Genomic DNA, 22970 nt, shown 5'->3' with positions numbered 1-22970 from the left:
AGTCAGTGAGGCTTGGGCTGCACAGTTAGGAGGAAAGTAGTGCAGCTGAGTCCATAAATCCCTTTCGGTTCATAGTTGTTAGGAAGATTTCATGCTGCACTAGACCGTAACATTTAGCATTCTTTCTGCAAAAAAATAAGACAGATTATTCATCTATTTCTTATCTGTCTTAAACACTATAGGCACAAAACCCAACTAGTGTATAGTTTCACTTTCCAGTAAATGTGAATTAACCTACTTTGCAAGGTACATGATGTTCAGTGGCTGAAATTCTTTGCAATTCCACGTAAGAGAGATTTCAGGGTTGCAAGCCCATTATTTTGTTTCAAACATGTTATCTGATCTCATACTTAAAGAGCAATGAGAAATGCTTCAGAAAAGGAAGAGCACTCTCCAATGTGTTCTGAATTTATTAAGATAAAATTGTCATATCTTGTAGGATTGAATTCAGTCCCAGTGAGACAATAAAATGATTTATTAATTGATTGGAAGACTCAGATAAGAAGCAACAGTGATATCTTATGGGGCAGAGTGGGAGTAGGGGTGTTATTCAGCCAACCACCAATATATTTATAACTTTTTTAACTACTTAAGAGGCAAATTCTAATTTTCCAGGGAAGGTTTATTGTTGTTTTAGCGTTCTCATGTATTATCTTGGTGGGTTTTGAAAATGTGATCATTTAAATCATTTTCACCTGTGAAAGTGTGCTAATTGCTTTGGTAGCTGTTTCTCCCCTATCCAGACAGGTGGGAGACCTGGCCTCTGTGGCTTTATACCGGACACTCATTTCCTTCCCACAAAGTTTCCCTCCCCTCAGGATAACTCAGAGTTTGCCAGCTCATTGTTGGTTTATCCGAGGGTGTGTTGTCCAAAACCGCTTCCTTCCTTTTCCCCTGGAAGAGTGAACATTACCCCACAAGCTAAGGGGGAAATGTTCCAATGCCCTCCTCTAATATCTCAGCCCAGGGAGGAAAGCTAAGTTGAGCTGCACTTTTGAATCCTGACCAACCGACTAGCAAAGGTTTTATAATCTCCATTTCTGCTGCCTGCACACCAACGGGACAACTCTCCGAGTCTTTTCTCAAATAATCACCCAATCCATTTGCCTTCTGTAGAAAGTGATGATGTCTGTAGAGTGACAGACTTCAATTTTTACATAGAAAGGGGGAATCTAAGGGGCAGAATCGGGCCAACATCAGCCTTAGGGGATGGGGAATCTCCTCCTGAAAGGAGGGAAAGTCAGCTCTGTGCTGCCTCAGGCTGAAGAGAGTGGGGAGGGTTAGATGCCGGCTCTCTCTCCTACTGGATTTCTAACATAGTAATAAACAGGCATTTTTTTTCTCGACCAGTTCTCCTTTGCCTAGACATGGACAAGGTAAGTTTTCATGGACAGCACAAGTGTGTAATGGATTTTACGCATAAAATAGCTATCATAAAAGCATTAAACTAAGACTTTAACTGGATTTAGTAGCAAGGGTAAGTTAAAACTTTGATTTGCAATTGTTTACTTGGGATGAGTGAAAACGTTTACAAATTTGAATTTTGCTAAAAGCCCTTTTAAATTGTAAAAGAATCACTTTTGGACTTTTACTAACTGGCCTTTAGCAAACACCCTTACTGGTTTTTGAGTTGCCTCTATGGTGATGCTATGTTTTCCCACCATTGTACTTTACAGCACAATTTACAATATGCCCCTCCCCCCCAAAGAGCATTTCCTTTCTCAATTGTGACAAAGCTGCTGAAGAGAAGCTTATTTTTAACTTGGAAATTTGTTTTGTTTTAATAGTTTTAGCCTAAGGAGAGTTGTCTTATAGACTTCATAAGAACCTACTGCTATCTTATGTCACACTTGCTAAAATTTTATTAATGAGCTCACATTTTACTTTCAACACACCAAAAGTAAGCCTGCAATAGAAAAATGAACCTATTTATTTAACATTGAACATGGGGCAGAAAAGAATCAGCCCTAGAAATGAGATGTAAAATAGTGCCAAGAGAGATAATTAGAAACATTGCTGCAATAAAGATCACATTTGGGGCTCTTTCTAGTTTTTTTAATTATCTATTTCTAATAGAAATTATATATTATATGTATTTATTTAAAATTATGTAATTTTTTAAAAGCTGGGTGTGTCAGCTAACCAGCTGGTATATATCAAACAGTGACCACATTTAAAGAAAGAAAGGAAATCCCAGATCGGTAATAAATATGAATTAACAAGTACAAAGAAATAGATTCATTTATTCATTTGTTAGTGCTTGGCATGTAGTAGATGATTTATAATGAATGAGGGAATGGTAGATGTATATTGAATACCATCTATGTGTCCGGTATTGTGATAGCTGTTGAAGCAACTGTGAAAACACTGGATACCAAGAGGTATTTTTACTTCTCTCATTGGGGAATACCGTAGCATAAGATTGTAGCAAACACCCAGCTTATGCACAGAAAGAGACATATATTGGTGCTTGACTTCTAGGGCCCTTGAAAGATTTTTGATCAGAGTTTGAACTGGAGGCCCATGAAAGAGTTATAATGAGAGTTACAAGAATGTACGAGTCTGGGCTCAAACTGTCTACTCCACCCTAGAAGATTACCATCTGAATTCACTTCAGAGTGGCCCAAGAAGGCCCTTCATTTCCACCCCGGTTGAATCTGCTCTCTCTCCCATCTGTGAATCTCCTGAAAACAACTTATTTCATCAGCACATCTTAGATAGTTTTAATATTTGTTCCAGCATCTGTGAAATTTGTGACCCTTTTTCCTGCAGTGGAGATTTATTTAAGACAGTGGCAGAGGGATGCCTGGGTGGCTCGGTTGGTTAAGTATTTGCCTTCAGCTCAGGTCATGATCCCAGGGTTCTGGGATCAAGTCCCACATCTGGCTCCTTGCTTGGTGGGGAGCCTGCTTCTCTTTCTGCCTCTTCTGCCTGCTGCTCTCTGTGCTTCTGCTCTCTCTCTGACAAATAAATAGATAAAATCTTTAAAAAAAAAAAAAAAGACAGTGGCAGAATAGAAAAATTTCAGTGAGAATACATGTTGTGTTTGTTTTGCACACAAACAAAAAATAATGTCTTGAGTTTTTTTTAAAGTTCTCGGTTGTCCTTGTAGGTTTTCCCAACTAGCGCACCCTTGGAAGGAGGGACGATGCTGACCATATGTGGCTGGGACTTCGGATTCAGGAGGAATAATAAATTTGATTTAAAGAAAACCAAAGTTCTCCTTGGAAATGAGAGCTGCACCTTGACCTTAAGTGAGAGCACAACAAATATGTAAGGATCTAAAAATGTTTTTCTGGGGTGTGATTGGAAAAAACAGGTTGTATTTTAGAATGAATGCTTATAAAGACTGTCCCAAAAGTCCACATCTTGAATCAGAAAGAGTCTTGGCCCTCTAACTTCACTTGCAGAACTGTTTTTGTTCTTAATCCTGTTTACTTACCAGGATTTAAAAAGGAGAAAGGTGACATTACCTAGGTAAAAAGAAGAAGGGTGCAGCATCAGGGAATTTTTCAGCCATTTTTGTAACATTTCTTTAGAAATAGTTTGGGTAGATTTGAAAGAACAGTACTGGGCGAAGTTGCTCCATCTTTAAAGTCTTCAAATACAGAAACTCCAATGGCTTTTTCTATAAAAATCAGTAAAAGAGCTCAATAAAGACCCTCTCTTCTAAATTTACTTTCAAAACCTCAGAAATGTAGTAAAACAGCTCAGTCACATTTTTGAGACTTCTTTCTTTCTTTTTTTGATGCATCTAAATTTATATTCAGCTGATATTTATTGGTATTATAATGTAAGGAGAGTATCTCATTTAGCCATTCGTCCCAGAAGATAGCAATACCATACGGATTTTACAAAGGTATTGTCTGAAGTTCAGAAAGGTGGAATGCAGGGGCGCCTGGGTGGTTCAGCCAGTTGAGCATCTATCTGCCTTTGGCTCAGGTCATGATCCCAGAGTCCTGGGAATGAGCCCCACATCAGGGACCTTGCTAAGGAGAGAGCCTACTTCTCCCTCTGCTTGCCACTCCCCCTGCTTGTGCTCTCTCACTCTGACAAATAAATCAATAAATCTTTAAAAAGAAAAAAAAAAAAAAGAGGTGGAGTTTTATTTAGCAGAGGCAACCCAGAGAGTGAGAACTTAACAGGCCTTCAGACTCCGCTCTCCTGATTCAGGGGGTGCGCTCGTTCTATCATTTTCTCCATTCGCCTTCTATCAAATGTAAATCCCATACTGAATGGAGGATCTGGAAATTTTTAGTTATCAGGTAGTAGTAATAACAGCCAAACATTTCAAGCTTTATGGTTGAACCTCTTATATCAAGTGTTTATTTTATGCTTTGTAGAATTCCTTCCAGGATCACACAGAGGTCTAAATGTACTCATTTACCAAGACCAAAACATCAATTAATGTTGTACGTGTTTAGGCTAAAGGGTAAACAAATTCTTTCTAGAAATCTTCCTTGTGAGTCCTTATTCCTTGTTTTATATGTTAGAACCTGTAAAAGTAAGACATAATTCATTCTCTTTTTTAAAAATTTGCTTAATAAAACAAATCACATTTATACACTCTGAGGACTATTAAGATTATTAATTCAAAAATAATCCTGTGGAAAGTCTGTTACAACTTCACTATTTTTAAGATGACATGTGTAACCATAGAAATGTACTGTTGACATACTTTAATGAAGAGATTTGATTTATTTATAATTAGCCCATTGTTTCATATGGTATTGAAATATTTCTTTATCTTAAGTATCCCAAACATTATGCCTATAATTTTAGAGGTTTCAACTTAGATTATTATGAATTTTTCTATTGGAGAAGTCTATATTGATGAGGTTTAACAGTTCCTGTGTTGCCTATGTGACGTGTAATAGTACAGAAATGGAAATACATGATATTTAGCCCTAATGCTTACCACAAAACTCTGCTTGCTATTCAGATTAGCCAGCTCACAATTTATAGTTAATGTTTCTTCACATAAAACAGCCAAACCAGAAAATGCCTTTGGACTTGCAACATATTAAACTTTGGGGTTTTTTTCAGGCTGAAATGCACAGTTGGTCCTGCAGTGAATGAGCATTTCAATATATCTATAATTATTGCAAATGGTCGAGGGACAGCACAATACAGTAAATTTTCCTATGTGGTAAGTCGAAGCACTAATTCTTGAGAACATAGGATATTTGTTACTTAATCTATTTAGAGTCATAAAATTAACAAGTTACTTTGTTTTGTTTTTATTTCCTTTTCAGGATCCTATAATAACAAGTATTTCTCCAAGTTACGGACCTAAGACTGGTGGCACCTTGCTAACTTTAAATGGAAAGTACCTGAACAGTGGGAATTCTAGACACATTTCAATTGGTGGAGAAACATGTACTTTAAAAAGGTATTGTAAATTATTTTTTGTTGCATCAATCAAATAGGATTAGTATCTACACCTAACAAATCAAGAAAAGATTGTTCTTTTTGTGTGTGTGAGGAGGAAAATCAAGATGTATATTATTTACTCCCCTACTGACAAAACTTCCTCCTTCCCATATCCATCTACCTTTTTGCTGATCTTTCTACCCTTCCCTTGTGTTGATTAATTCCACTTTTTAAGTTTGTCTTCCCATCTACCTTCTCTAGTTTTACGTCTTATTATTCTGGCTATGCTATGAGCTGTGAGATTCTGATAATTGACAGTAAATTAAACATTTCCATCAAGATTTACAATTTGGCTAAATCACTTTGGGGACGTGAGAAACGTGAGGGAGCTTGGGTCTAGAGGGAAGTTGGGTTTCTGATTCTTAGAGATGAAAGAACTCAGTTTAATCAAATATCAAAAAGATACTTTAAAAATTGCTTAAAATCCCAAATGTTTTGAAGTCATAGATGGTTTGTCTACAACAAGGTTCAGGTTGGGATCCAGTCAAATGTAAATAGGCTACATTAGAAAGAGCTTTTTGGGAGGCCTTTGTTTGGCTCAGTGGGTTAAGCCTCTGCCTTCAGCTCAGGTCATGATTCCACTCAGGTCATGATCTCAGGGTGCTGGGATCCAGCTGCGCATCCCATCAGGCTCTCTGCTCAAAGGGAGCCTGCTTCCCCCTCTCTCTGTGCCTGCTGCTCTGCCTACTTGTGATCTCTCTCTGTCAAATAAATAAATAAAATCTTTAAAAATAAAAAAAGAACTTTTTTCTTTTTTTTTTTTTAAAGATTTTATTTATTTATTTGTCATAGAGAGAGAAGCGAGAGCAAGCACAGGCAGACAGAGTGGCAGGCAGAGGCAGAGGGAGAAGCAGGCTCCCTGCTGAGCAAGGAGCCCGATGTGGGACTCGATCCCAGGACGCTGGGATCATGACCTGAGCCGAAGGCAGCTGCTTAACCAACTGAGCCACCCAGGCGTCCCAAAAAAGAACTTTTTTCTTAACACATCTGGAAATTCTCATTTAGGAGCCATTGAGTGATACACTTTTGATTTATGCATATAATTCTAAAATATGTGCATCTAAAAGCTAAGGTCAATTTTCTTAATTTTTTTGTTCAGTGTGTCAGATAGTATTCTCGAATGTTATACCCCAGCTCAAACCACTCCAACTGAGTTTCCCATTAAATTGAAAATTGACTTAGCCAACCGAGAGATGAACAGCTTCAGTTACCAGGAAGACCCCATTGTCTATGCAATTCATCCAACCAAATCTTTTATTAGGTAAGTAAAAGCTTCTGATGAGTATAAGAAAATAATGAACATAAGAATGATTTGTCTGTCAAATAGTCAAGAGGAATTGCAGTTTTATCTCTAGCTTTGATGCAGTTGCATTTCTTTTAAAGGCCACCTTTCTAATTCAGGAGTGAAAACTACATTCAGGTTCTGAGTACAATTTGACTTTATCATTGCTAGGTTCATGCCAAGAAACTTTTTATCCTACTCTATTACATGTTAAATGGATTTCAGTGCAACAGTTGAATGTGACACCTTAGTATTTATGTAATTACATTATGTACATATCAAGTCTGTACTAACTTTAGTGCCCAAAAGAGGAGTTACCTTTTTTCCCTCCATTCTTCAGTGTATTTTTGCTCTGCCTACTTTGGACACAACCTTCTCCCATACCAGACTTCCTTTGAATAAGTATTTCTTTGGGCCCAGTTCAGTCTGCCTTGTTTCCATCAATTCTGTCTAATAATAATTAAGTTCATTTCATTTGGATTTATTTTTAAAAGAGAAAAAATATTTCTTTTGTATATTTTGTGAGTAAAAGAAAAATACATTTCTTCAACTTATAAAATAGAAATTTTAAAATATATTTTCAAGTTCAATAACTTTGTTTCCAAAAAAATAGTTACCACAGAACTTCCATGTGACTTTGGTTGTGACTGTAAATTTCAGTCACTACATGGGATATAATTTAACTTCTTTCTTAAAATACTTGGTAGAGAAAGGACTTCTCAATATTACTGTTTTTCTATTTTATTTTGCCAGTGGTGGGAGCACAATAACAGCTATTGGAAAAAACTTGCATTCAGTTAGTGTCCTGAGGATGGGAATAAATGTACATGAAGCAAGAAGGAACTTTACAGTGGTAAGTGCTTTGAGAGATGGTTGTGCTTAAAACTCTGCATCCCTGCTTTTACCACTAGCTTTCTGGGTATATAGGACATTCGGGTTTTGCTTTTAATTTTGCTAGTTACCTTCCTTGCAACACAGATCCAACAGTATATTTTATAAAACAACTAAAATTATCTTGCCTCAGGCAAACATAAAATGCACACACACACACACACTCATACAATGCTAGACACAAATGATGATTACCAACTTGAGACAGTGTTTTTAAAGATAGTTGATACAGATAGAAACTTCGTCATTCCTTGTCTTAGTTCAGGATGCTATAACAAATACCGTAGACTGGGTGTTTAACAATAAATGTTAAACAACAAACATTTATTTCTCACAGTTCTGGAAGTTGGGAAGTGTAAGATCAAGGTACCAGCAGATCCAGGTGTCTGGTGAGGGCATGGTTTCTGATTTGCAGAAGACCACCTTGGGATTACATCCTCACATGGCAGAAAGAGAAAGAGAAGCAAGCTCTCTTGGGTCTCTTCTATTTTTTTTTTTTTTTGTTAATATTTGAGAGAGAGAGGAAAGAAAGAGCAAGAGAGTACGCCTACACATAACCAGGGGGTGGGGAGAAAGAGGGGCACAGGAGGAAAGCAATCCCTGCTAAGTGGGGAGCCCAAGAGAGGCTCAGTTCCAGGACCCTGAGATCATGACCTGAGCCAAAGTCAGATGCTTAACTCACTGAGCCACCCAGGTGCCCCTTGAATCTCTTCTTATAAGGGCACTAACTCCATAAGCACTCAATTCTTATAACCTAATGACCTTCCTGAGGCCCCATCTCCAAATACCATCGTGCTGAGGATTAGGGTTACAACATGTGACTTTGAGAGGGGCACAAACATTCAGTCCATAGAATTCTTCTCTCCCTTTTTTAAAGGTACCAAAGAACATTGCTCTTTTGCTTTAATCTTGCTGCAGCATCCTTGTTTTTCTAAATGGCAGCACACATCTTACATCCCAGTGTTGCTATTGTTCTTCTTGTCCCTTTGTTAGCATGTTATCAAATAATGAGAAAGACCATTAGAAGACTGATGTCCTAGAGTGTATGTTATTTGGTATTTCTCTACCTTCCCTTCTTTTATTTGCAAAGTTGATTAAAATTAAACGAAGGCCTCCTTAAAAGTGATTGACCTATCTTGTGGCCTAACAATTTATATAGATTACATTGAAATGGTAATTTTAGTTTAGACTTTAGGAAGGTTGGAGTTATTTACAAGGATTTCATATTTTTGTTGATGTTTTTCTCTAATATAAAATACCATAATCTAGTTGGACTTGTGCACTCAACTAAAAATGAAAGTTCTAAGTGCCCCCTTTCAAGCAGGGTCTCAATTGGGCAGGTGATAGATTGAATTAAAGCACTTTCTTTTAGATTCTCCATCCAATATTTCTTGAAGACTAAGGCCACAGTGTTCTTTAATTACAAAAACCAATTTGGGGCTAAAAATGTCAAGCCAAATCACCAAACAATAAGGTCATCTCCAATGAGATTTTTCCTGACCTTCTCTATCAGCCATATTGCATCACCTCTAAAGAGTATTATTAGATTTTTATCATATTCCTGCGAGATTGTACTCCAGGGAGTTACCGGATGAAGTAGAGAGCTTTAAAACCAATCCGCACACATGGCCACAAATAAAGTTAGAACACCACTGCTATTAGTTTAAAGAGTATCACTTCTCCACAGCTAAACAGAACAATTTTTCATTAACAAAATAAGAGTACCCTTTTTGGTGTTGGCGTGTGACTATCTAGAAATCTGAGAAATTATTATTTAATCATGCTGAGCCCAAGTTATTAAAATTATAGCTAAATTTCCTTCTCCCTCATAACCATTATGATGACATGTAGACACCTTTTGGCTTTATTCATTCATTTGTAATCAAACATTTCTTTAAAAACCTCCTAGATGTTAAACATGAGTTCCATAACCCAAGGAAGATTCAAACAGTGATAGAAGATAAAAATCTTACCTCTACGTATCTGGAAATGTAAACTTCTCTTGTTTTCACCACAAATGTATTATCACAATAGAAGAATATATTAGAATTAGGTGAGAATGAACAATTCAATTTGACTATTGTTTGGAAAATTCCTTATAAAGAACGGTGTGTTTCTTGGTGCTTATAGAATTTGAAGCTGACCATGACCATGAACCCATTTATTATTTAACAAATAAAAACTCTTGGGGGGGCCGGATGGCTTAGTGGGTTAAAGCCTCTGCCTTCAGCTCAGGTCATGATCCCAGGGTCCTGGGATCGAGCCCCGCATCGGGCTCTCTGCTCAGCAGGGAGCTTGCTTCCTCCTCTCTCTCTCTGCCTGCCTCTGTGCCTACTTGTGATCTCTGTCTGTCAAATAAATAAATAAATAAATCTTTAACAAAAAGAAAAAACAAATAAAAACTCTTGGCCAGATCTGATTTAGATATACCGATCCAGCCATGATAACTTTTAAGTCCAACAAATTCTAAATCTTTTAAAGAAAAAACAAATAAAAACTCTTGGCCAGATCTGATTTAGATATACCGATCCAGCCATGATAACTTTTAAGTCCAACAAATTCTAAATCTTTAAAAAATACTAAAAAAAATAAAATAAAAATACATCATCTTAACAAGATTAATATTAATTAATTCACAATATGGCGCAAAAGCCAGCAGTTTATTGTATAGTTTTCAAAATTTTTATTGTTAATAGAGAATTATTGTGTTGGCAGTAAAACTATTCATTTCCATGTTTCAAGATGATAATAAATAGCTTTTGGCCTTATAATATGAATTTGACATAAAACTAATACTTTGTTTCCATTTTGTCTGTATGTGTCTGTATGTATCTGTTTTCTCTATCTGCTTATAACATGCATTTTAAAATGTAGAATAATTATTTTTAATTATTTTTAGAAGAAAATATAGAATACCCAATTTTGCTTGTGCTTTTTATGTATATCCTGAGTCCTTTTTCTATTGTGGGCATAATTAATTGTTATATCTACAACTCTACTTGTCAAAGAAAAGGAAATCTAAGGATGTTGTTGCTTGTTTGTCTTTTCCTTGGGGGAAAAAATGCAACCATTTAACCTCAAATGTGCCACTTTGTGTTGCTGGTTTAGTCTAAGCACAATCGAGAGGAAGCCACATTTTCCAAACTTCCATAAATCAGAATTCCAAAGGGGAAGATTTGAAGTGAAAGATAAAAGCACATGAAGTAATAATAGCAGAGCCTTTGTAAAATAGTATAAGAAAAGATCTGCTGATATAGAATATAGAGTGAGTAAGAAGTCATAGAGCACAGGGTTAAGGCAGTGAATTTAAGCCAATGGCCTAGGATTTATGTTCCCTACTCTGCCATGCAGAGTTGTGTGACCTGACATTAGCTCAAAAAGCTGTTTCTTCATTTGTAAAATGTGGGGAATCATAGTACCTATCTCTTAGGACTGTTGTGAGGATGAAATGAGACCAGCCTATAAAGTATTTTGCACAGAACCTGGCATCAAAAATTGATAGCTTGAAACACATTAATAAGATGACCTGACTACATAGCTAATTATAATGTCATCAGTATGGTGCACAGTAGTTGGCAAAGTTCTTAACATGTAGTATCACACATTGTGAGTAACATTTTAATCTTAATTCTTAATTGAGGACACTGAGTCTCCTTCTAAGGGCTTTGGATTCTCACAACTTATTTTCGAGGTATGGTGTGAATCAAGGACTTCTAATCACACAAAGTCCAGCTCTCACACTGCCATTTCTGTTTCATAAACAAAGAGACAGTCCCCTCTAGGTGACTGACTGTCCTGTCATCTTAAGGAAAATAAAATTGATGGAGGAGGGAGAGCCATCTTCAATTAGATCAGAATAGCTTATTCCAGGCCAGTGAAGCCCTGTGCTCCTTTAAAGATTGTGTTGTTAGGATAATTTTGCATCTCTCATGTTACCAGAAATGTGTTCTTCAACATTAAGAAATTAAATGCTGATTTTTTTTTCAAATATTACATATTTTTAATTGATTGTCTAAAACAGTGAAATGTGGAAGTTGCTATTGATGTTGTCAAGCTATCTTCTGTCTACAGTGGATAATTGTGTCTTACTATAGGCATGTCAACATCGCTCTAATTCAGAGATAATCTGCTGTACAACTCCTTCACTGCAACAGCTGAGTCTGCAGCTCCCTCTGAAAACCAAAGCCTTTTTCATGTTAGATGGGATCCATTCCAAATACTTTGATCTCATTTATGTACATAATCCTGTGTTTAAGCCTTTTGAAAAGCCAGTGATGATCTCAATAGGCAATGAAAATGTACTGGAAATTAAGGTAAGAAATGCATAAAAATGCCCTCTTAAATTTTCAACTTGAACTTAATTGACTTCATAGCTGTATGAATAGAATTGTTGTACTGGGTCATTATCTTATACTACATCAGCGAATATCTAAACTCTGTAAAACAAATCTTTTTGGCATAAGACTAAAAGTTAAGTATAATCATGGACTACTTTTTAATGAAGCATTTAAAAATTCTTTCTTGTGTGTGTACTAAAAAGTAGCAAATGTGGGACACAATCTATTAAATAGTCTGCCTGTAATGTATTATTCTGCTGCTGTTATACATTTCCCTGGACACCTAAATGTGCTCATTATGAGATAAAAGGTAAGAACCTTGAAAGTAAATGCATGGGGCACCTGGATGGCTCAGTGGGTTTAAGTCTCTGCATTTGACTCAGGTCCTGGTCTCTGGGTCCAGGGATAGAGCCCTGCATTGGGCTCTCTGCTCAGTGGGGGGCCTACTTCCCTCCTCCGCCCACCTGCCTCTCTGCCTACTTGTGATCTCTCTCTCAAATAAATAAATAAAATTTTAAAAAAAAAGAAAGAAAGTAAATGCATCAGTTGTAGTTCTGTGCTTCCTTGTAGTACTTAGAATTTTGTATCTGGGTATGGTCATCTCTAAACTGATTTCTAAATGGAGCTGGATTTCCTCTACTGTAGGAATATAGTAACCTCTAAATGTAATTTAATTGGAGAATAACAAATTATCTCTTCTAACCCAGCCTGTTGCAAACAGAGAACACTCAAATGCAGAGAGGTTAAGTGGCTTGACAAGTGATGGGACATGGCAAAACAAAGACTAGAATACAGCTGTCTTATGTCACTTCGGTCATTTTTATTTCAAGTAATAGTAAAACAGCAAAATCATCAAGACTTTATCAGTAGCCCCGTCACTAGAAAGAGCAAAATACTTACCCTTCACTATGTTGTTTTAGACATTCAGAACTTTCCCCTGAAAGATAGCCTCAATGCAAATATGAACAAATACAAAGTAATAGGATAATCCTTGTTTAGATATATGTTCCTGTAGATCATCTCCATCTAAGTAATAACACATTTCTGCTAGTTTTTCTGCTTTTTCAACGAGATTTTATCTTTAGCCAAATTCGTGCACACGTTCATACTCATATAAGTTTACTCACCTCGAATTGTGTTTTGCACAATAATTAAACAAGCCCAGCATGAAATTAAATGGAAGCCTGCTTCAGTGAACAGCATGTTTACCACAGCAAAGTTCTTTCATCTGCTTCTTTAATTAGTTTTAGAAAAGGAGAAAGAGCTTTTATCACTTCTTTTTTTTTTTCAATAAAACTAATCTACTGTGACCTTTTGCTTTCAACAATTACTGTGTTTGCCATTTGAAAGATTCCATTTGGTTTTTCTTAATGAAAACAAAGGTTTATTTGCAAATGTTTTTACGCCCAGATAAACTCTATATTTCTCTTCCTCTATCTCTGATGGAAGGATTAGAAATAAATGGTCCTTTATCTACCCTTCCAAGCACAGTCTTATATAGAAGTGAAAACTTCTTTTTCTGTAAATTAAATACCAATTATTCAATGTCCTTCAAAATTGTTGGACCTAAAAAAACATGATTTGACATCATCCTCAGCCTTTCAATGCTCTTCCCAGCATGGCCCAAGGGAGTCTCTGGAAACAGACACAAAACACTTTCTTTTTTTCTCTATGACTCTTTTCTCAAACAAGTGTATAATATCTGTCATGTCACAGAATGACAGTTTGGGGAGAAAAGGGTGATTTAGGGGGATTATTTTGGTATCATCATTCAGTCTCCCATAGTCCATTTTCTTTATACATGAGGAAATCTAAGGTGTAAGAAAAGATTATGTGACAGCTATTTAACCCTTTATCAGTTTCTAAAGTTGATCACATTAAAACCTCTGCCTCACTTGGGATAGAAACAAAAGCAAACCTTATGAGAAAAGTCCTCTTCTAGACATGCAGTGCACTGTTTTTATCAAAAGAAAGAATGCCATTTTATTTCATGTTGTGCTTGTCCAATTACTGTTCAAAACATGAGTGTGAAGTAGGTTTGTATTCCATCAGTGAAAGCTATGGAGAGAATTATGTGTTTAGAGAGAAGTTGTTCCTTATTGCCGAGAGTTCATGGTCCTCAATCAGCCATGCCTACAGAAATTCCCTGGCTAAAAAGAGATTGTGATAGTCCCCAGCCCTAGTTGTGGGAATTGCCTCAGTCAGCAGTACACCATGACCAAGAGGGTCAGCCAAGTTTGGATCAATAAAAATGTAACAGAGACCAAGGATCAATTATCCCTCAGAATGAACCAGAAATCCCATTGATGTGGGAGGTAGTTTATGGCCACGATTTCAAGTTAGTCAGGACAAATTGTGGACAGTGGTCCTCAAAAGTAGACACCTCCTTTGGAGTACACACCAGGACACAATGTTTATGTCAATAGCAGCTCACATATTTTTGGAAGATTAGTCAACATAGTACTTTGATGTATATTATTTCATTTCAGACTCATATGGACCCATGTGGTTTAGAGGTCCAGTAATGATTATCCCCATTTACAGATAAGTAAACATAGGCTTAGAAAGCTTGGGTGATTTGTCTTACAGAGCAAATAGCAGGACTAGGACTCACATCTCTCGATTCCAAATCTCATCTTTACAGTAGATTTTCATATCAACTTTCATTTAATATATACCAAAATACCTTTCATAACAGACAAAATTTTCTATCATATGGTATATATCGTATGGTATATAATCTATACAATTCTTTAGGTGAGATAGCTCTAAATTCCTTAAGCAGAATTGATTTTTAGATATTTGTAAAGAAACCCTACTTTTTTCCATAATTATCTTATTATGTGACATTTGTGCGTGAGCATATTTTATGGAAGGTAGAGAAGTACAGTATGTAATGCTGGAACAAAGACTACCTGACACTGACCTGGGGATTTATGTTATTTTGGAGCATATTGATGTATATGGTCATCGCGATGCTTCAGAGGTACAGTCTGGAAAAATGAGCTAAATCAGGAAAATGGGTGGGGGTGGGGGGTGCAGGAAGATTAGTAGTTTTACAGTGCCCCAGCTGGCAATGAAGAAACCATTTTAATTTCGTTCATGCAGCTTTTCCCAAATGACCAGGAAATTTTTGCAAATGCTTATTAATATCCTGTGGAACTCCGTTTTTTTTTTTTTTTTAAGATTTTATTTATTTATTTATTTGTTTGTTTTTAAGATTTTATTTATTTATTTGAGAGAGAGAGAGACAGTGAGAGAGAGCATGAGCGAGGAGGTCAGAGGGAGAAGCAGACTCCCCATGCAGCCGGGAGCCCGATGCGGGACTCGATCCCGGGACTCCGGGATCATGACCTGAGCCGAAGGCAGTCGTCCAACCAACTGAGCCACCCAGGCGTCCCTGGAACTCCGTTTTGAAGGCTTCTGTGAAGGTTCTTTTGCCTAGTCTCTAAACAGAGGGACTCATATCCTCTGGAGGAAGTGTAAATCTCCCCCTTCTGACCCTATCAGCACCAACTCGCGCTGACTTTCTGTTTGCGGACCTCCCTGGACTGTTGCCTCTCTGGGTCCTCTACCAACCTGCACCTCATTGCTTTAGCTGGCTTTCCCAGACTCAATCTTGTGGCCACCTGGATATCTGAAATCTTGTAAGATCCCTCCTGCTATTATGCTGTTTTCCAATTCTACCTACTGTCACCATCTACTGTGTTCTGTAACCAGCACAGACATGGGTCCCCAGGCCTGAATCCTGGATAGAAACACCGAGTCACCCCTGGCCAGAGTTGGAGATGAAAGGAATAAGGGACATCCTAACATAACACATTAGGAGTAATTAGTTTTCGCTTTAGAAAAGTATTTATTTTAACATTACAGTGAAAAGAAAAACCTCTTGTTTACCTTTATATTCTTAGTAACTAGAATAGTGTCTAACACAGAGTAAATGATAAGCAGATTTTGTATCAGATGAAATTTGATTTGCCTCATGACCTAGTCCCTTCTTGAACCTTAGTTCTCAATGCATAAAGCTGGAATGACAATAATATCTACCTCGGGGGGCTATCCTTACAAGATAAAATGAGATAATTATAATTCTAAAATGCTCTATTTGTGTTGGGGATTAAAGACCAGAAAGTTTTTCCTGCGCTGCTTTATTTAAAAGAGTATATTGCCATTTTAATGACTGGGGAACTGAGCTAATTTATATGTTCTATTTTAATAATAGTTAATATTAAAAAATTAAAAGTAAATTTAAAAAGTCCTAAACATATGCATTTTTCCCACAACTCCATAAAGATATGTTTATTTTAAATGACAAAAAGTACCCTCTATCTGTGGCCCCTGGGTGGCTCAGTGGATTAAAGCCTCTGCCTTGGGCGCCTGGGTGGCTCAGTGGGTTAAAACCTCTGCCTTCGGCTCGGGTCATGATCCCAGGGTCCTGGGATCCAGTCCCACATCGGGCTCTCTGCTCAGCAGGGAACCTGCTTCCTCCTCTCTATCTCTCTGTCATCTGCCTCTCTGCCTACTTGTGATCTCTCTCTGTCAAATAAATAAATAAAAATCTAAAAAAAATAAAAATAAAAAAAAAAATAAAGCCTCTGCCTTTAGCCCAGGTCATGATCTCAGGGTCCTGGGATTGAGCCCCACATCGGGCTCTCTGTTCAGTGCTCCCCCCTCTCTCTGCCTGCCTCTCTGCCTACTTGTGATTTCTGTCAAATAAATAAATAAAATCTTTAAAAAAAAAAAAGGACCCTCTATCTATTTTTACTTTTTTCTGATTCAGAGCCCTCTGCATATAGTAGTAGATGGCCCGTATCCCTTTTGTGACATCTTGGGTGGTAAACTTTTAAAACAATTACACATACAAAGCTGATAGTAATTACTTGTATGTCACGATTTATATGTTCCCTACTAGACACAAATGAAAAGGGGTTCGGTGTTAGCTGAGTGGCCTGTTTTTGTTTTAGTGGAAGCCTTTATGCACATCCAAGGAGACCTGTGCCTAAAAGGAGGAGTATTGGAAGGCAAATGCAGTATGTTCATCCCTTCCCCCAGCCCTGGTTATCATCTAAGCAAGCAAGACACATTTTAGTCATTCCCTCATAAATCAAGCCCTGCCACTCTTTAATCTCTTTTCTTTGTCATTCCCTGAATTCCCTCCAATACGTGAGTGAGTGCCTTACCCCTCGTCAGACCTAACCAACAAGTTGTCATTTGGAGCCCCAAAGTGACCTGTTAGATTTATGTGTTTTTATGTTGAATTGCCCTGTGTGGCTGACCTGGTTCAATGACATACACATACTGCCTCTAGAAATATCTAAAAAACAGAAGGATAGGGTTCATCTCTATGCATTTTTTTTCTTAGACTCCGGATTCATTTTAGAAAGAAGTATTTTCTTTTAACTTCTTTTCCCAGAATGACTTCTGACCTACCAATCTACTGAAATCCGTGTAAGACAATGTACATAAAAGCAGTTTGCCAAGTACTAAAGATCACATAAAACACAGTAGCAGTACTGTTGTTATTACTGGCTGCTCTTTGTCCATAAGAAAAATAGTAATATGTTTTGATATACTCTCCTTTTAACTTTCAATAAACAACTGTATTCATTAAGTCTTGATATGAGAAGTTGTGCCTACATTTTCACTTCTTTCCCAAGGCTAATCATTGGTTTCTTCAACAAAATATTGGTTTTTTTAAAATTCCTAATAGTTACTTCATTAACTAAGTATGTCTAGTTGCATTTTTTTTAAATACTCATGTAACTAAGTGTTCAAAATAATGTAATCATGCTCTCAAATCCTAATGAGGTTTAGTTATATGGCATCTCACAGGAATTTCTGTAAAAATGAATTTACTCATATGTAAGATTCAGCTTCTCAGGTAGGATGAAAAGAAACTGCCCAACTCAAACACAAAAGGAATACATTAACATAGATCAATTAGTTCAGAATCTCTGGAGATGGGCCCCAGATATCACTATTTTGGAAAGCTCTTTCAATACGATTCTAAAAGTAAAACCAAGGTTCTGTGTCATTGCATGAGGCAGTATTAGTGGAACAACTGAATCTCTTAGTATTTCCTTTTTGCCAACCACTGATACCCCCTAAAGACATTAATAAGGTGGTTATGTTCGGTTAGTTTTTGATGTAGTGTTCAATGATTCATTCTTTATATAACTGAATATAATAATAAGATAGACCATATACTGAATTGTCAGTTGTAAAAATAAAATGTTTAAGATATTTCTTCTAGTTTAAAAAAAAAACAAGCTGATTATGCGTAAGAGGTCATTGGCTGGAAGGGTGTGGAACAAAAATCTCTCCTTTGCTCTAAAATCGGATTTGTATAGAAAAGCTGTAAGGGCACTTGGCTGACTCAGTCTGTGAAGCATACAACTCTTGATCTCAGGGTTGTAAGTTCGAGCCCCATGTTGACTGTAGAGATTACTTGTAAATCTAAAAAAATAATAAAAAGCTCTTTGCTGTGAATCCTAATTAGTACCCCAAAATGGCCATGCTCTCTTGCAACTACCCAAATCCCACAAAAATGAGTATCATAAAATCATATGCCTTGGCAAACAATGTGGCCTATGTTTGCAGTATATTTATGTTCTTTCACAATTGTTAGCATTCCTGAAAAACTGGGAAGTGTTAACAACCTCTTTTTTCCTTTCAGGGAAATGATATTGACCCTGAAGCAGTTAAAGGTGAAGTGTTAAAAGTTGGAAATAAGAGCTGTGAGACTATATACTCAGATTCTGAAGCCGTTTTATGCAAGGTCCCCAATGACCTGCTGAAGTTGAACAACGAGCTAAATATAGAGGTGGGATTCCTGCATTTCTCTCATGATGTAAATAAAGATGCCAGTGTAATTATGTCACTTGCAGGCTTAAAATAAATCATTAAAGCTCATTTGTGTGTTGGCTTTGGCTCATCAGCTCAGCCTCGATTCTTAGTTGTTATTTTAGAATTAGTGAGGTTTTGTTGCACTGTCTCCTTCCCAAGCTCCAGAGAGTAGATCTCAAAAGTCCTTCCTAACCACACTCCCTTTCCATCATCCCCCGCTTTTGCCAAAATTTATTGTAACTCTCAGGAGGGATAAGGGCACATCCCAGTGTACCCTCCCCACACTTCTTAGGAGGCCAGAGCCAACATACTGCTGATCCTGACAGTGACCTCAAATGCAAGAACAAAGTAAAATAGGACTTAAACTATTATATATTAACTTCTTTCATGTTGCACCATACAACTCATACACTTAAAGTGTACAGTTCACTGGTTTTGAGTGTATTACCTTATTAATTTTTTAAATTATGGCAAAGTATGTGTATCATAAAATTTGCCATTTTAGCTGTTTTTTAGTGTACAATTCCATGACATTAATTACATTCACAGTATTCTTCAGCCATCACCACTAATTCTCAAATTTTTTCATCACCCCAAAGAGGAACCTTGGAACCATTAAGCCATCCTATCATATTCCCTCCTCTTCCCCAGCCCTGGGTAACCTCTAATCTATTTTCTGTCTTTATGAATTTGCCTATTCTAAATATTTCATATAAGTGGAATCATACAGTATTTGTCCTTGTGTGTCTGGCTTATTTTACTAAGCATGTTTTCATGGTTCATACGTGTTCTAGTATGTGTCAGAACTTCATTATTTTTAAGGCTAAGTAATATTCTATCAGATGGATAGACCACATTTTGTTTATCCAAGAATGAGTTAATTTTAAAGGGTTCCTGAGGTCTTCTAAAAAGTTATAAAATGGAGGGGAGAGAGTAATGAAATAAGAAAATACAAAAATATTCTAAAATTTAAAGCTGAATCATGATACCAGAGTTTGAAGTTCTAAAGGACCATAAATCCTAAAAATCAAACCATTTTAAAGCCAGAAGGATCCTCAAAGATTTCTTCTTTGTCTCAAAACTAGAATAAAAATATTTTGCAACTTTATTATTCCATGTGATTATTTACCTCTTATAAAAAGTCTTCTCTGCCCCCTACCTAGCCCTTCAAGATAGAGTGAATGTCCAGTGGTCTGTTTCTTACTGATTATTCATACTTCTAAGGTGCATTTCATATTGTGTTATCACTTATTTATATATTTGTCTCCCTCTCTATAATTTAGTTCCTCAAGATCAAAAACTGGATTTTATTTATCTTTTCATCCCTAATACTTAGTTATAAGTACAAACAGCTAAGTGTCATATAAGTACTTTAGGGATCAGTAGCCCTTAATTATTTGAACACTGAAACAGAATTAAGGACTATCTTACTGCTCTGAAGGCAATTATGCCACTTCTAGAACATTAATAACCAGCTAGTACTGGGGTCCAAGGAGAGTGATTCAACCTGTGTAGTACATTTTGTATTTATCATGGCTAAATTCTTGTTTTTCTGTATTTGTCATTTTTAGTGGAAGCAAGCAGTTTCTTCAACCATCCTTGGAAAAGTAATTGTTCAACCAGATCAGAATTTCACAGGATTGATTGTTGGTGTTATCTCAATATCATTAATAGTCTTATTATTACTTGGGCTTTTCCTGTGGCTGAAAAGGAGAAAGCAAATTAAAGGTGCACTTTTTGTTGTTGTTACTATTTGCTTTAAAAAGTTACATCGAGTAAACAGTCATTACAATTTAAAATTGCCATCAATTCATGTGTGTTGTCTTAAATGCAATCCACAAACCCATGAGTTCTGGTTACTGGGTCAAGGTCTACTGGGACCCATGATAGCCAAGTCTTTAACAAGCTCTTTCTCTCTCTCTGTTTTAAGATCTGGGCAGTGAATTAGTTCGCTATGATGCAAGAGTACACACTCCTCATTTGGATAGGCTTGTAAGTGCCCGAAGTGTAAGCCCAACTACAGAAATGGTTTCAAATGAATCTGTAGACTACCGAGCTACTTTTCCAGAAGGTATATTTCAGTTTATCGTTCTAAGAAATACCTATACATATACCTCAGTGGGTTGTGGCATTGTTTTTTATTTTTGGTTTTGCCTTAATAAGTTTTTATAAAAATAAAAAAGAAGTATTTACATCTTCTTTGGCCTAAGAAGTATTTAATTTGACACAGAATTATAAGGCTCTTATTTTTAAATGGAATCGTTTACATATTGCATTAGATCTTTAAAGTCTTTAAGTTTTCCTTTCACAAAAATTTTAATTTTAAAAATCATTTTTGCAAAGGTAAGGTCTTCATCATCTGAATTCAATGCTAAGAAACTGTGAAGCACTCTTTAACAACCCAGGAATCTTTAAGATACAAACCTTATATTTATTTAAATATAAGTGGACACTGATACTTTTTTTTTTAACCTGTTAATCCTCAAGCATTTAATTTCTACCTTTACTATCCCTTTAAAGGATTCTCAATGAGCTGTCAGTACACAGCCTTTTACCCACCAACATTCTAGGACTTGAATATATTCTGAGTCTTATCCAATAAAAACCTTCAATTATGCCATTTAAAAAGGAGTGGTCAGCACCATCTGCTTTGCAAGACACTAGGCCTAATACTGGTCAGGTTAACCAGAGAATTTCACATTGTTTTACTTCAAATCTCCTGGTAAAAGCAAAATGTCTGTATTGTATCTGCTTCATTATCTTTAGAAGTTCCAGGACGTGAGTCAGGTACAAGCCCTTCCCTGGTTGAATATTTACCATTAGACAAATAAAATGAGTCACAGATGGTTGGAGATACTGGAAAACTAGAAATTGGTCATCAAAACAAGTACAAGAGCAATGAGGCACTTCATATTTTAACTTTTTCAACCTTCACTGCCTCTTAATTTTTGAAGCTTATATTAGTTCTATAGAGATACATATAAATACTGTCTTTGCCCACATGGCTCCATTTGCCTTTGAAAATCCATGCCCTTAACAACATGAACAAATCAAACCCAGCTTATAGCTTGGAAATTTACATCTATTAGTATTTTATGTTTGACACTTAATAGCTCTAATCTGAGTCATTACAATTCACAAGTAATTCTTTTTAAAGCTAATCTAATCCTTCAACCTTGTTATTGAACAAACCTCTCTCAACATTGCTGAGAAGCTTGAGTTTCATTACCTTTCCTCCACTGAACCTTCAAGCATGGAAGCAGACAGAGCCTGGTAAAGGAACCCAGGCACCCAGCTAGGCTTCTTTCTTCCCTGGCCCATCCAACATTCCAGGTGCCCACCTGAGTTTCTGCATCCTTCCTGTAAGGATGTATCTGTCTTATCTCCAGTTAGTTACTATAATTATAAGTGGCCCCCAAAGCTTTTGTGGAACCACTGTTGAGATTTGCTGCTTTAGCCAAATTGACAATAACTAAGCTGTCCACTATGGTAAATACTAAAAATGCTTAAACAGGGTTAAGAATAGTCAGAGTAGGGGGAGCCTGGGTGGCTCAGTGGATTAAAAATAGAGTACCATCAACTTTCTTTTTATGCCCCACTCTCAGGTTCTGATTTTCCTGGCCATTTGCAAACAAGCTATATTATCTTTTAGTGCCAACAGGGACCCTTCCAAACCCTCTCGCCTCTTCCCATGTTTTATACTGATATATTTCAACACCCTGCCTTGTCCGTCTTCATATCAGTTGCAGAGATGATGCCGTCTCCTTGTTATGTTTGGATTCCCAGTGGAAAGAGCAATGCAGCTGGTGGCTTCTCTGCCCTCTTTCTCACTAAGAAATTTATCTTCACCCCATAATTTCTTATGAAAAAGCTTCATCTTACAGTAGAGAACCTTGCCTGAGACTCTTAGAGAGTTTTGGTTGTAAAGATCAATGTAGAAAGAATGCTGATCCCTTTCCAAGTCCCTCAATTAAGCAGTAGGGATGGCACACTAACCCAATCCTAGGCTTCTCTGAATGGAGATCCCATTATATCTGCTGTCATCAACATGCAGGGGAGAATTTACCACTAATGTGAAAAGCCTTCAATTCCGAAAATTTAACCATTTATATATTTCTAATTTCACTATACTATACTTTTCCTTGGCCAGAAATCCATATAGATGTTGAGCAATATTAATT

General features: G+C 36.7%; 1 protein-coding gene across 1 annotated transcript in view; it reads left to right on the top strand.

Annotated features, from left to right (window-relative positions):
* The window catches only part of MET (MET proto-oncogene, receptor tyrosine kinase), a 111829-nt gene that overhangs the window by 67850 nt on the left and 21009 nt on the right, over positions 1-22970 (top strand). Inside the window, exons 6-14 of the mRNA XM_059396524.1 lie at positions 3113-3273; positions 5047-5149; positions 5256-5392; positions 6533-6694; positions 7469-7568; positions 11701-11919; positions 18620-18766; positions 20361-20517; positions 20720-20860. Of these exons, the coding sequence (XP_059252507.1) occupies positions 3113-3273; positions 5047-5149; positions 5256-5392; positions 6533-6694; positions 7469-7568; positions 11701-11919; positions 18620-18766; positions 20361-20517; positions 20720-20860 (1327 nt within the window). The remainder of the gene's footprint in view (positions 1-3112; positions 3274-5046; positions 5150-5255; positions 5393-6532; positions 6695-7468; positions 7569-11700; positions 11920-18619; positions 18767-20360; positions 20518-20719; positions 20861-22970) is intronic.

The sequence above is a fragment of the Mustela nigripes genome, chromosome 4 (genome assembly GCF_022355385.1).
Source record: "Mustela nigripes isolate SB6536 chromosome 4, MUSNIG.SB6536, whole genome shotgun sequence".
Taxonomy (NCBI): domain Eukaryota; kingdom Metazoa; phylum Chordata; class Mammalia; order Carnivora; family Mustelidae; genus Mustela; species Mustela nigripes.
Note: the sequence above shows the minus strand (reverse complement) of the source record. Positions and strands in the feature narration are given on the sequence as shown.